Source organism: Pelodiscus sinensis, chromosome 19 (genome assembly GCF_049634645.1).
Source record: "Pelodiscus sinensis isolate JC-2024 chromosome 19, ASM4963464v1, whole genome shotgun sequence".
In the NCBI taxonomy this organism is placed as follows: Eukaryota; Metazoa; Chordata; order Testudines; family Trionychidae; genus Pelodiscus; species Pelodiscus sinensis.
The window spans coordinates 7,295,625-7,308,088 of NC_134729.1; the positions used below are offsets into that span (position 1 = coordinate 7,295,625).

Consider the following 12,464-nt stretch of genomic DNA (forward strand, 5'->3'; position numbering starts at 1 on the left):
TGGGGGGGGGGGAGGAAACTCGCTTCGGGCTGGGGCAGGATGGGCTGAGTGCAAATGGTGCAGGGGGTTGAATTCCCCACCCCCTGGGTCCGTCAGGCAGCAGTTTTAACCCAGCCCATGTGGCCAGGTTTGTCCCCGGCCTGCCTAGGTGAGGTCATTCACTGAGCCTGTGAGAACAGTCCTGGGGTTTCAGTGCAGTTCCCAGGTGTCACCGACCCCCAAAACTAGTCCTCAGGGGGCCCCTCATCAGAGAGGCCAAAGAGCGAGGCCACAAGGACTGCAGGCCCAACCAGTATCAGACCTTGGCCTTGCGGGCCTGTTCCGCCCAGGCCTCGGGGGGGGGGGGGGGGGGGGGGTAGTGCAGGTGCAGAGGGGGCGGCCAGCAGCCCAGGCAGTGCTACGCCCAGGCAGGGTCTATGGCGGCAGAAGGACAGTCCAGGGCAGAGCACGTGGGCGCAGGCCCGGCCCTGGGACTGGAAGGTTCAGCAGCTGAAGGATGAGGACACTCTGCAGTGCCTGGAAGCTCAGGGCCAGCCCATTCAGCTCCCTCAGCAGCAAATCCACTCAGAAAAGGTGAAATAAAAATAAACCTGCAACTAAAATACCCTGGGGGAGGGGAGCTGCCGGTGCTGGCACCGCGCCCACTGTGCAGCGAGATCTCTCCCAGCTCCGGCGCTGGCAAACGTGCACCTGCGCAGAGTCTGCTCCCAGCGCGGCACCTGCTAAATGAGACGTCTCCTGCGCGGAGCTGGGGAATTGCCCATCTGTGCAGAGGCTGGCAAATGGAACCGAACCCATCGCCTGTTCATTGACTGCCTCCTTGGCTCACTCAGCGCAGGGCACCTGGGGCTGGGCGCAATCCCGGAGCCCAGGAGTGGGGAGGGGACAGCAGGGTTCTGGGGGACACGAGTTTCTCTCTGGAGCCACTTCCAAACTATTCATTCACCTCCCTCCTGATTCCTGCTGCATTTAATTTCCATAAAAGGGAGGGGCCAGCAGAGCTGGGGAAGGGCAGGTGTAGTGCAGTGCTGGCACATCTGACACACACTGCTGTGTAATGCCCTCAATCCCCACCACTTCCCCCTGCTCCCTCAGCCCCAGGCTGCCCTCCAACACACCCAGCTCCGCCGCTGCTCCTCAAAATCCCCGCCTAGGCCCCCCGCCCCACTCAGGCTGCCCTCCAACACACACAGCTCCGCCGCTGCTCCTCAAAATCCCCGCCTAGGCCCCCCGCCACCCAGGCTGCCCTCCAGCACACACAGCTCCACTGCTGCTCCTCAAAATCCCCGCTTACGCCCCCCCCCCCCACCCAGGCTGCCCTCCAACACACACAGCTCCACCGCTGCTCCTCAAAATCCCCGCCTAGGCCCCCCGCCCCACTCAGGCTGCCCTCCAACACACACAGCTCCACCGCTGCTCCTCAAAATCCCTGCCCGCTGCCCCCCCGGACTGGAGCAATACCTAGGCCCGTGTGCCCTGTGCCACTGGGACAGTTCGGTGTGTGCTGGACACTTCTGAAAACTTTGTCGGCCCTGCCTGCTCCCGGGTGCCAAATACCTTGCAGCCCATGTTAGACAGGCCTGCACACACAGAGCCAGGGATGCTGCTTAGAGGGGAGCAGGTTTTTGAAACGCTTCCCTTCCCTGGCCACAAACGTGCCGTTCATGAGCCCATCTTACCTGGCAGCTGAACCCAGAACCCACCCACCCTGGAAACGCTGCAGAAAACAAGCAGCCTTTTGAGGTTTGTGCTCTGACTCTAAATGGCAGCAGGGAGCACACAGGGCTGTGAAAACATCCAGAGAGAGCAAGACCCCAAACTCCATCTGATGCCAAATGGGGGGAGGGGAAGAATTGGGGGAGGAGCTGAGGTTAGGGTTGCCAGGTGTCTGATTTTGAACCTGACAATCCAGTAGTTGAGATTTCTGTTCGGGAAACAAATTAAGAAAATAGAAATGTCCGGTATTTTCTAAATAAGATGTACTGTAGATTGTGATGTAATGTCAAACGTGTCCAGTATTTTTGTTGAAACCATCTGGCAACACTAGCTGAGGTTCCTGTTGCAGTTTTAGTTTATTTGGCCCCCAAAATACCCACAAGCCTGGGGTGTTAACCCCATTCTCAGAGCGATCCCCCACAGACTGCTCCTGTCTGTGTTGTTCAGCCCCTACAGAACAGGCCCCTCTGTGGATCTCAAAGCACTTCAATGGCTTGTCCTCTCCATGCTACAGAGGAGGAAGGGCTCATGGTCACACAGCCATGCAGTGGCAGAGCTGGGAACAGAAGTTAGATCTTCCCAGTCTCACCCTGTGCTTTAGCCAGTGGACAGCACTACCCCAAGCAGGGCTGGGGCTCAGAAATAAATTGAAGCTCTTACAAGATGCTAGTGGCAAGCAAGTAGAGAAGGCTCATCCACTTCCCTTGTTCTAGCCTTCTCCCCTGAACTGTCCCCTCCATGGCTGGAAAAGCTGCCTGACTAGAGCTCTGTACAGGAACTTCTCCTTTTCCTGTACAATGTTCCTCTGGGCTGGAGCCGAGCGGAGCTCGCTGTGACCTGGAAAGATCTGAGGGTTGGTTACACACAAAGAAGGCCAAACAATGAACTAAGCAGGGGAAGGAGGACAAGATGGGACTAAGCGAAACACTGGGAGGGAATGCGTCTCATTAATCCTTGCTGGGGGAGGCAGATGGAGATGGCATCCAGAATGGGACTGATCAGGTTCTGCAGCCTTCTGCCCCCAAGTAATTGCAGCACCTGGCACTAAGATGCAGCCACCTCTGGGGTGGAAAGTGGCAGCTGCTTAAATAGCCACACAGGGAAGCCACAACTCAGCCATGTCGGTGGGCTCAGTTCACCTCAGGAGGCCCGCACTCCACAGATCACAAAGCCAGTCGACAGCACTTGGACCACTTCTGGCCTCTCTAAGGCACCAGTTCCAACCCAGCCCAGGACCTCCACCTCCACAGTGGCTTGGTGCCCCTGACCTGAAGCGAGTTGTGACAGGTCTCAGCCTGGTTCTGCTACACGTCCTCTCTCACCACAGTCAGCAAGAGCAGGCAGAGGCTGTGGGCTGAACGCAGCTCAGGGTTCCAGCTGGGAGAGGGCGTGTTGCCAGCCCCAGGGGGAGGCTCAGAGTGGAGCTGTGGGTGGCTGGGAGCTCCTGCCTGGGCTGCATCTGTTCTGCAAGAGGAGCTCAGCACCCAGGCTCCTTCATCAGAAGAGCTGTTCACACGGGGGCTGGGCTCTTGGCACCTAAGTTACCAGTGGGGGGAGTCCATGTGCCAGCTCCTCCTCCGCAGCGAGTCACTGCCTCTCGCCTTGCCTTTGGCTTTCCAGGTAGACTAGCTCCCCACGGACCCCAGGAGGTTCCTGAGTGGAGTCTCTGCCGCGAGTCTTCGAAGCTGGGGGCCAAACTGAGAACTCAGGCCGTGGTGATGCCCCAGGCTTTGCCCACAAAGGTCCCATCCCCCCATGATGCCCAGGGACCTCCTTCCACAACAAAATCATTCTCCCCCTTTGGCCAGCAATGAACAATGCTGACATGTAAGCGCCATCATTACGCTCCAGAGGCAACACTCTCGGGAATGAACAGGCTCAGCTTGCACAGAGCAACTGTGCCGGGGTCTTTGCTCACTCTGGCAGACATCACTGCTTTGGCAACACTCTGGTCACACTTTTTGGGGGCATCTCATAGCCCACGAGGGCTAGAGATGTCATTCTGGTTTCGAGGAGAGCCTGGGACGGCAGCCCCAGGAGAGTCTCACATCTTCAAAGGGCTGTGAATAGGCCTGTGATGACCCTGGCTCTGGAATCAGGCACCCGAAGGGGCTGGCCACTTGGTGCTGGACTCCTTGCATCACACCAGCTTCGTCGCCCTGCCCTGCCCTTGTCTGATGCTTTCAGATGCTGCACTTCCCAGAATGAATGCACAGTGCCTGGGAAGTTTGCACAGACACATGCATGAGGCGGGGTTACCTGGCACGGTACTGCTGACTCCACATGGAAGCCCACACTGTCAGACACAGCCACCCGCAAGACAGACACCTCCGTGGTACAGCACAAGCAGTAGTGCCAGATTTTTCACATCTATGAGCTCTGACTGTGATGTCACTGAACCCAAGCAACAAACAGGGAAACTGAGGCACGGGTACACTCTGGGACTCACTCAGCATCACAGAGAAAGCCTGTGGCCAAGCCAGAAATAGAAGCCACAAGTCCTGACTCCAGGCCTCCCTGCTTGAGCCCACTAGACCTCACTGAGCTGGAAATAGACCCCAAGCGTCCTGCCTCCCACTTACCTCACTCTAACCCACTAAACCCACTCACAGAGGTGACTCAGTCACAGTGTGTGAGCACCTGCTTGGGGAGCAGCTGTTTGATAATGGGCTCTCCAATCTAGCAGACAAAGATCTAACGGGCTGTAAAGGCTGGTAGCTGAAGATAGACAAATCCAGAGTGGGAAAAAAGGCACAAATCTGTAGCAGAGATGGACCATTGGAACAATTTCCCACCAGCTGCTGTGAGTTCTCCAGCGCCGGCAACTTTTACATCAAAACTGGATGCTGTTAGAAAAGGTCTGTTCTGCTTTCACTGGGAACGAATTCAGGGAAGTTCTAGGCAGGAGCTCACACTCTGATCACACTGGTCCTTTCGACTCTCAATTCCAGCTCTCACCCTCCTGGGGAAGGCTCTCAGCCCAGAAGGTGCGGAGGAGTGGGAGGGTGGAAGCACCTATTCCTAGCTCAGCAAAGCAGCTGCACAAGAGGGTGGGTGAGGATGGTGCTATTTCCACTGCTCTGCCTAGTGCCTTACCCCCTGCATCAGTTTCCCAGCCCCCAACCCAGTTGCTGCGGGCAAGATGCTACAGGGCTCTGCCGGAGAGCCTCTCTGCTAAGGAGCTGGGTGGCAGTGACACAGATGGGGCCTGACAGCCTTTCACGCCTCTGGGAAGGGACAGAAAGACACCTGGTGCTGGGACAGCCTGTGTTGGCCTTTGGGCTCCCCCTTCTTTGGGCTCCCCAGTATGGCCCTGCTGGTGAAAACAGGAGGCCACAGAGGGGCAGCGCTGGGGCTGCCGTCCCCAGAACCAAGAGGAAGACACATGAGCTTCAGCCTTGGAACCTATTAAGATGCTCAGCCCTGCACAGGGAGAGCTCTTGGACTGCAAGGGGCGCCGGTAAAAAATCTCCACTCTCTCCACAGGGAAGGCAGGACTAGAGGGGCCCAGGCTGGTAGCTACTGCTCAGCTGGACTCCGCGATGCCTCTGCAACTTCTCAAATGTCCCGCAGATCTGAGGTCAGAGCAGTCCTCTTTGCCCCACACCTCTGCCCCTCCAAGTCCCAGGAGAGAGGGCCCCACCCAAGTCTCCAAAGAGGGAGACTGCCTTAGAAATCATGTTTGGGTTATTTACTGAATGACCCTTGCTTGCTGTTCTGTTGCTTTGGGTTCCAAAGCCTTTTGCTTATGCTCAAGTCACATTTTCAAGCTTTTTTCTCCACAACCAGGAGTCTCAGAAGCTCCCGGCTATTCTAGCCCTTGAACATCCCACGCACAGCGCTGCTACTGGTCCTCAACCTGCAGTCCCCGACTGCCGCACCCCTAGCTCTGCTAGTGCCTCCCGATCCTGGGCCACTGCCTCCAGCTATGCCTGTGCTAGACTTTCCAATCCCAGCGTTGCCAATGCACCTTAGCCCCAGCCTGACCTTTGCCATTTCATTCCCTTGACACACAATCCCTGCGGCTCTTGCTTCCCAAAAGGGGACTGCAGGCCAAGGGAGCTGAGAAGCTGCTGTAAGGCAGTCACAGGACAGCTGCCTGGGTGAGGCCATTAGCCCTGTGAATGAGCTAGGGTCTTACACCTCTCTGCCCCTCGGTGCTGGACCCGTAGGTCGGCACAGCCGTGCCGTGCCATGCTGGAGCCATGCCATGGCTGTACCATTGCCATGCCAGTGCCACGAGGTGCTGTGCCAGCCCTGCCTCTGCCACCAACTCCCCACAGAAATCCCAAGGGGGCTGGTCACAGAGCCCGCCCCCGCTGAGCAAGAGTGAAAAGGGCTCAAGCCCTGGAGTTTCACCAGCGGGGGGGGGGGGAAGGGGGGAGCAGCGCCACGTGGGCGGCGTTACTCCGGTCTAGACCCTGACCCGCGGTTCACAGGCGCATTGTGCTGCGCTAGCGGCTAACCCGTGGCTCGGCACCGCCCGCTCTGGGCTCACTGGCGTGGGCAGCCCAGGGCTGCTCTGAGGAGCTGGAGTGAGACCGCCCGGCCTCCCGGACAGCCCTGGGCGGGGGCGCTGGGAGCAGCCGGGGCTGCTGGACAGGCCAGGCTGGGGCAGCCAAAGGGAAGCACCGGTCACAATCCACAAGGTGCACTTGAGGGAAGCTGTCATGGGGGGGGGGCGAGGAAGGGGGAGCTGTCCTAACACCCCCCCCCCCGCGCCCACCCCCACCTCCACGCGCGGCAAGTGCTTCGAACACCTGGCCAGACAACGTACACCCCCACGTTTCGCATCCCCCCACACACCGGGCACAGCACCCCAGACACCCCTACCACCCTGCACCGATCATCATACAATCCGCACCAGCACGGCACCCCCGACACCCCGAACACCTCGCACACACCCCACCCGGCACCGCACCCCAGGCACCCCTACCACTCCTCACCCGCCTGGCACAGCATCCCAGACACCCCTACCACCCTGCCCCACGCAGCCCTCGCCATACACCCGCACCCCCACTCCCCGCCCAGTTTCCTCTCCCCCACAGTACCCTATATATCCCTACCACCCCGCGCTACACCTCCCCCACACACCCCGCAGCATCCCCACCCGACACACCCTACCACCCCGAACCACCCCCGCCCGGCACAGCACCCCAGACACCCCTACTACGCCGCCCCACGCACCCCCACAACACCCCGCCATACACCCGAACCCCCACTCCCCGCCCAACATCTCCGCCTCCCGCCGCACCCCAGACGCCCCTTACCACCAGCACCCCAACACCCAGCGACCCCCACAAGACCGCGACTCGGAGCCGGAGCCTCCTGCCCCCAGTTACGGGGCCCGGGGCCCAGGCGGGCAGCCTTTCCCTGCGGCAGGCCGGTGAGAGTCCCCGGCCGGGGCGGGGGCGCTGGCAGCCCCGCGCAGGGGGTCGGTGCGTGCGCCCTGCCGCGGCCGCTGCCCGCATGGTGGCTCCCCTGGCCACGAAGCCGCCCGCCGAACAAAGCTCCGCTCCGGACCCACCTGCTCTGCCGCCTCGGGGTCCAGATGTGGCTCCAGCAGCGGGACGGTGAACTGGATCTTGCGGGGGCTGTTGGGCTCCATGGCCGGGCGCGCAGGGGACTCCAGCTCGGCGCGCCCGGAGACACAGGCAGGCAGCGGAGGACGCGCCCCGCGCTCGCCCCTGCCAGACTCCGCTCAGCCCTGCTCCGGGAGCTGGCGAAGCCGCCGGTGCCTATTGGCTGGCCGGGCGCGGCCCGCCGCCCCCCTCCCTCCTCCCCCTGACACTCGCTTCCCGGAGCGTTAACCCTCCGCCTCCCGGCCCCGCAGCGCCCGAGGGACGGGCCGCTCCGCGCGATGGGCGGGGGAAGAGGGTGCGGAGCATCTCCGAGGGGGCGCTCATCACCCCGGCGTGGGTGCGCGATGTAAGGGGTCGGCCGGAGCAGACGGGTCAGATCCCGTTCCCAGGTGGCGCAGGGTGGAGGATCAGGCCCTACCGCCACCGGTTCATCCTCCGCTTCTTCCCATCTCGGGATACATCAGCGGAGGCGGTGGCCTAGCGGAGGAAGAGCAGGGACCTGCAGCGGGGCAAGAGCTGGGTAGTATCACAGCCCCAGAGCCAGGGGGGCAGCAGCACCAGAGGTCCCAGAGCAGGGGAGGGCCGCAGTCCCGGAGTGTGTGTGGAGGGGAGACAGGAGTCCCAGAGCTGGGGGGCAGCAGCCCCAGAGTGTGTGTGGGGGAGACAGCTGCGGGGGGGGGGGGGTGCAGCCCTAGAGCGGGGAACAGAGCTCTGGAGCCAGAGGGAAAGTAGCCCCAGAATGGGCTGGACAGCAGCAGAGCCAGTGTGACAATAGCTCCAGAGCTAGGAGACACCCCAGAGTTGGGTGACAGCAGCTCCAGAGCTTGGGTAGCAATAGCTCCAGAGTTGGGCAGGCAGCACCCCAAAATCAGGGTAACAGCAACCCAAGAGTTGGGGGGCAGTAGCCCCAGAACAGCAGCCACAGAGCTGGGGAGCGGGAACAGCAGCCCCAGGACTGCCCTGAGAAGTCAAGTGCTGTTTATGGACAATTTTTTAAAATGCTGTGTCGGATCAAATCCAGCCAGTGTTTTTCTCTGATTTTTTACCTTCAAAGGGTCAGATTTTGTTTTGAAATTCCACCAAATTATTGAAAAAAGCAAAGGCCAAATACACCCAGTCCAAAACAAACAATGGACACCCCTTAGTCTGAAGTTGAACAAACCACCTCTTTCACCTCTTTCAACCAAAATTTATTGGGGGGAGGTGGAGATTTTGGTTTGGGCACCAAGCTGAAAAGTCCATTATTGGTGAGTCCTGCTGGCATCCTGGGACATCCTCATCCAGGCCAGTCTAGCTACAGTGCAGCCCCCATCATCGCGGCGTCCTAGTGCTATCCAGTCACATGGTATGTCACACAATCATAGAAGATGAGGGGTGGAAGAGACAACCCCTTGCTCAAACCAGGACCATCCCCAACTAAATCATCCCAGCCAGGGCTTTGTCAAGATGAGCAAACTTCTACGGGTGGAGATTCTGCCCCGTCCCTAGGTAATCCATTCCAGTGCTTCACCTAGGGAAATAGTTTTTCATACTATCCAACCTAGACCTCCCGCAGTGCAACTTGAGACCATTGCTCCTTTTTCTGCCATCTGCCACCAGTGAAATGACCCTGGCTGCTTCCTCTTTGGACCATGTCGCCACCTGGTTTCAGGCCCCCCTTCATTCTTCTCTTCTGAAGATTAAATAAGCCCAGTTCCCTCAGCTTCCCCTCACAAGTCCTGTGTCCCAGCCCCCTAATCGTTTTTGTTGCCTCCACTGGACTCTCTCCAATTCGTCAACATCTTTTCGGTAGCAGGGGGTCTCAAACCAGGATGTGATATTCCAGTTGTGGCCTCAGCGGTGCCAAATAGAGGTGAATAACCACATCTGTCAGTCTGCTGCCAATGCTCCTACTAATGCACCCCAATATGCCGTTAGCCTTCTTGGCTACCAGGGCACACTGTTGACTCCTATCCAGCTTATTGTCCACACTAATCCCCAGGTCCTTTTCTGCCAAACTGCCTCTTAGCCAGTTGGTCCCCAGCCTGTGACAATGCTTGGGATTCTTCCGTCCCAAGTGCAGGACTCTGCCCTTGTCCTTGATGAACCTCATTAGAATTCTTTTGGCCCAATCCTCCAATTTGTCCAGGTCACTCTGGACTCTCTCCCTACCTCTCCCCCTAACTTAGTGTCATCTGCAAATTAGCTGAGGGTGCAAACAAGCCCATCATCCTGATCATTAATGAAGAAGCTGAATGAAACTGGCTCCAAGACTCTGGGCCAAAACTGGCCCCTGGTGTATTCCACTTGAGATCCGCTCGCTGCCAATTAGTCTTTGAGCCGTTGATCATTACCCATTGAGCCTGGCAATCTAGCCAGGTTTCTAGCCACCTTACAGTCCATTTAGCCAATCCACACACTGTTAATTTGCTAGCAAGAATACTGTGGGAGACTCTTATCAAAAGCTATGCTAAAGTTAAGGTATATCATATCCACGGCTTTTTCTATATCCTCAGAGCCAGTTATCTCCTCATAGAAGGCAGCCAGGTTGGTCAAGCATCACTTGCCCTTGGTGAATCCATATTGACTGTTCCTGATCACCTTCCTCTGCTCCAAGTGTTTCAAAATGTATTCCCTGGGGATCCCCCCATGATTTTTCCAGGGACTACTACTCTCTGTAGTTCCCTGAATTGTCCTTCTTCCCTTTTTTAAAGATGAGCACTACATTTGCCTTTTTCCCATTGTCTAGGACTTCCCCCAGTCGCCACAAGTTTTCAGAGATAATGATCAATGGCTCTGCAGTCCCATGTGCGAACTCTCTGAGCATCCTTGGGTGCATTGGATCCAGCCCTAGAAACCTTTGCATGTCCAGCTTTTCTAAATAGTCTTGATGATAGATAGGACTTAATGACCTCTGGAGGTCCCGTCCAGTTCTAGTATTCTATAATTCTATGATTCTTTGATTCTAACAGTAAACAAAGGAACTACACAAAAATGGGGAAGATAGTTAAACATGAATTAAAAGAGACCATAACAGGAATGAAATACATGCAAGCTGCATGGAAGCTATTCAAAAACACCGTAAAAAGAGGCTTAAAGATTATGTATGTCTCCAATAAAAAAACAAACAGAGGCTCCCCACCCCCCCAAAAAAAGCCACCATGGCTAACTAAACAAAGTGAAAAAGATTTCCTTTAAAAACTGGAGGTCAGAGGCTTACTGAGGGAAACAGAAAGGTGCACAGCTCTGGTGTGTCAATGTGTAATAGTATAATTAGGCAGGCAGAAAGGAAACAGCAACTAGCAAAGGGCACAAAAACGAACACCAGTTTCTTTGATTCCATCCGACACAGGAAGCCTGCCAAGCACAGGGTGGGCCTAATTGAAACCCTAGGGGTGTTTCTCAAAGCCCCTCCCCCAGCCTTGCAGGAGGGATGATTAGACCCAGGGCCCAACTAATGTTGGGGGCCAAATAATGACAAAACAGGGTCAGGAGGTGCGGGTCACAGGTTTAAAATGAGGGAAGCGGATGGGGATACCGAGCAGAGAACTCCGGACAGCTCCCACTGCTCCTTGAATCTGTCGATGGAGCCAGAGGACGAGGCCCAGAGGCACTCAGCCCGGATACGTGCACTAGGGAGGAACGGAAGGAGGCCCCACGGTGGCAGAGAACCCCTTGCCTGGCACTAGATGGCTGAGGTGCTAAAGCAGCACTGAAAGAAGGCAAGGCGGCTGTGGAGAAACGACATGAATTCTTTCTACCCCTCGTCACTGCAGGGGGTGTGAGGGAGGATTCCACGCCCAAGCCGGGCTGTTCAGACGGTCGATCTGACGCACTGTCCCACACTCCGTAGAGGAGCTCCGTAGAGGAGCTTTTGCAGCAAACTGATACATTTGTGCAGTGATAAGCCAGGGGACCAGATGGCAGGGCTGTAACTAGGGCGGGGTGAGAAGGGCAGCCTCCCAGTACAAGGCAGTGCAGGGTTGGGCCAGCCGGTGTCGGCCCCTCCCTCTGCAGGTTTGGACCCAGCCCCAGAGTCCATGGCGTAGTTTTTTTGAAGGGAGGGGGACATTTCCCTCCTCCCCTCCCCCAGCAACTCCCAGAGGTAGGAGCACAGGAGATGATCTGGAGTTGCTTCTCCTCTCCTGCCTCTGCAGCAGGCTGCTGCCTCCTGGGTCCTAGTGCAGGTGGTGTTGTGTGCTGGGTGCCCTATAGAGCCCATCCTGTTTTCTGTACAATGGTGAGTGCTGGGGAGGGGGGATAGGGTGGGCGAGGGGGGGCTGTAACAAGGGACTTGGAGGGATGGGAGAAGAGGCAGGCAGAAGGAAGAGGTTTGGATGGAGCAGGAGTAAGAGAAGGGGATTGGAGAATGGGGGCAGCAGGTGCTGGTGCCCCTCAGCAGTAGCATCTGGGGCTCCTGCATTAAGCCAGTCCATCCCCCCAGCACTGGAAGCCCATCTCCCCTGGGTACTCCTGCATCAGGTACCCCCACCAGTGCCCCAACTATCCTTCCCTGTGCATAGACACCCCTGCAGCACCCCCTAAATGTCCCCATCATCTCCTCCTCCCTGCAGCAGTGTCCTCTCTGTGGGGACATGAACGGTGGTATTCCTCGGAGTTGCTCGGTTCTCAAGGTGTTGGTTCCCCTGGGTGGACGAGAGGAGTCCACCCTGCCAGCAGCTGCCTACGCCTGGCACATGGCTGGGCACTGGACTTGCATGGCATAGCTCACAGTTCGGGCTGTGTGACCGAGAGGCCAGCAGCCACAGGACTGGGCCAGGGCAGCCAATAGGAGTAAGGGAAGGCAGAAAGCGGGGAGAGGCACATGACTCTGTGCCACCTCACACATTGCCTCTAGAGGGCACACATATGATTGCTTTCCCTGGGCGCTACCATGCTTAGCTGTGGCTCTGCCAGCAGAATGAAAGTGCAGAACTACTAGCGGTGGGATGCAACCTGCTGCTGTATGCAGGCTCTGGACCAGGTGACTGGCAGCTAATGCTATGCCGATATTTTTAAAAGGCTCCAGAGGCGTTCTCAGCAATTACAGGCTCATAAGCCTCACTTCAGTACCCGCTGCCTGTCCAGGGTAGGGGGATCTGAAAGCAGACCTGGCCCACGTCCCTGCTCCCTGGGCTCCCCGTGTGATGGCGCGTTGGGGGTCCCCCGTCTCCTGCACCCCGAAAT

General features: G+C 57.7%; 1 protein-coding gene across 1 annotated transcript in view; it reads right to left on the reverse strand.

The window, feature by feature from the left end:
* PPP1R1A (protein phosphatase 1 regulatory inhibitor subunit 1A) overlaps positions 1–7,437 on the reverse strand; it is a 58,797-nt gene extending 51,360 nt beyond the window's left edge. Inside the window, exon 1 of the mRNA XM_075902083.1 lies at positions 7,244–7,437. Coding sequence (XP_075758198.1) covers positions 7,244–7,324 — 81 coding nt within the window. The 5' untranslated portion in view covers positions 7,325–7,437. The remainder of the gene's footprint in view (positions 1–7,243) is intronic.
* Between the last annotated feature and the right edge of the window lie 5,027 nt (positions 7,438–12,464).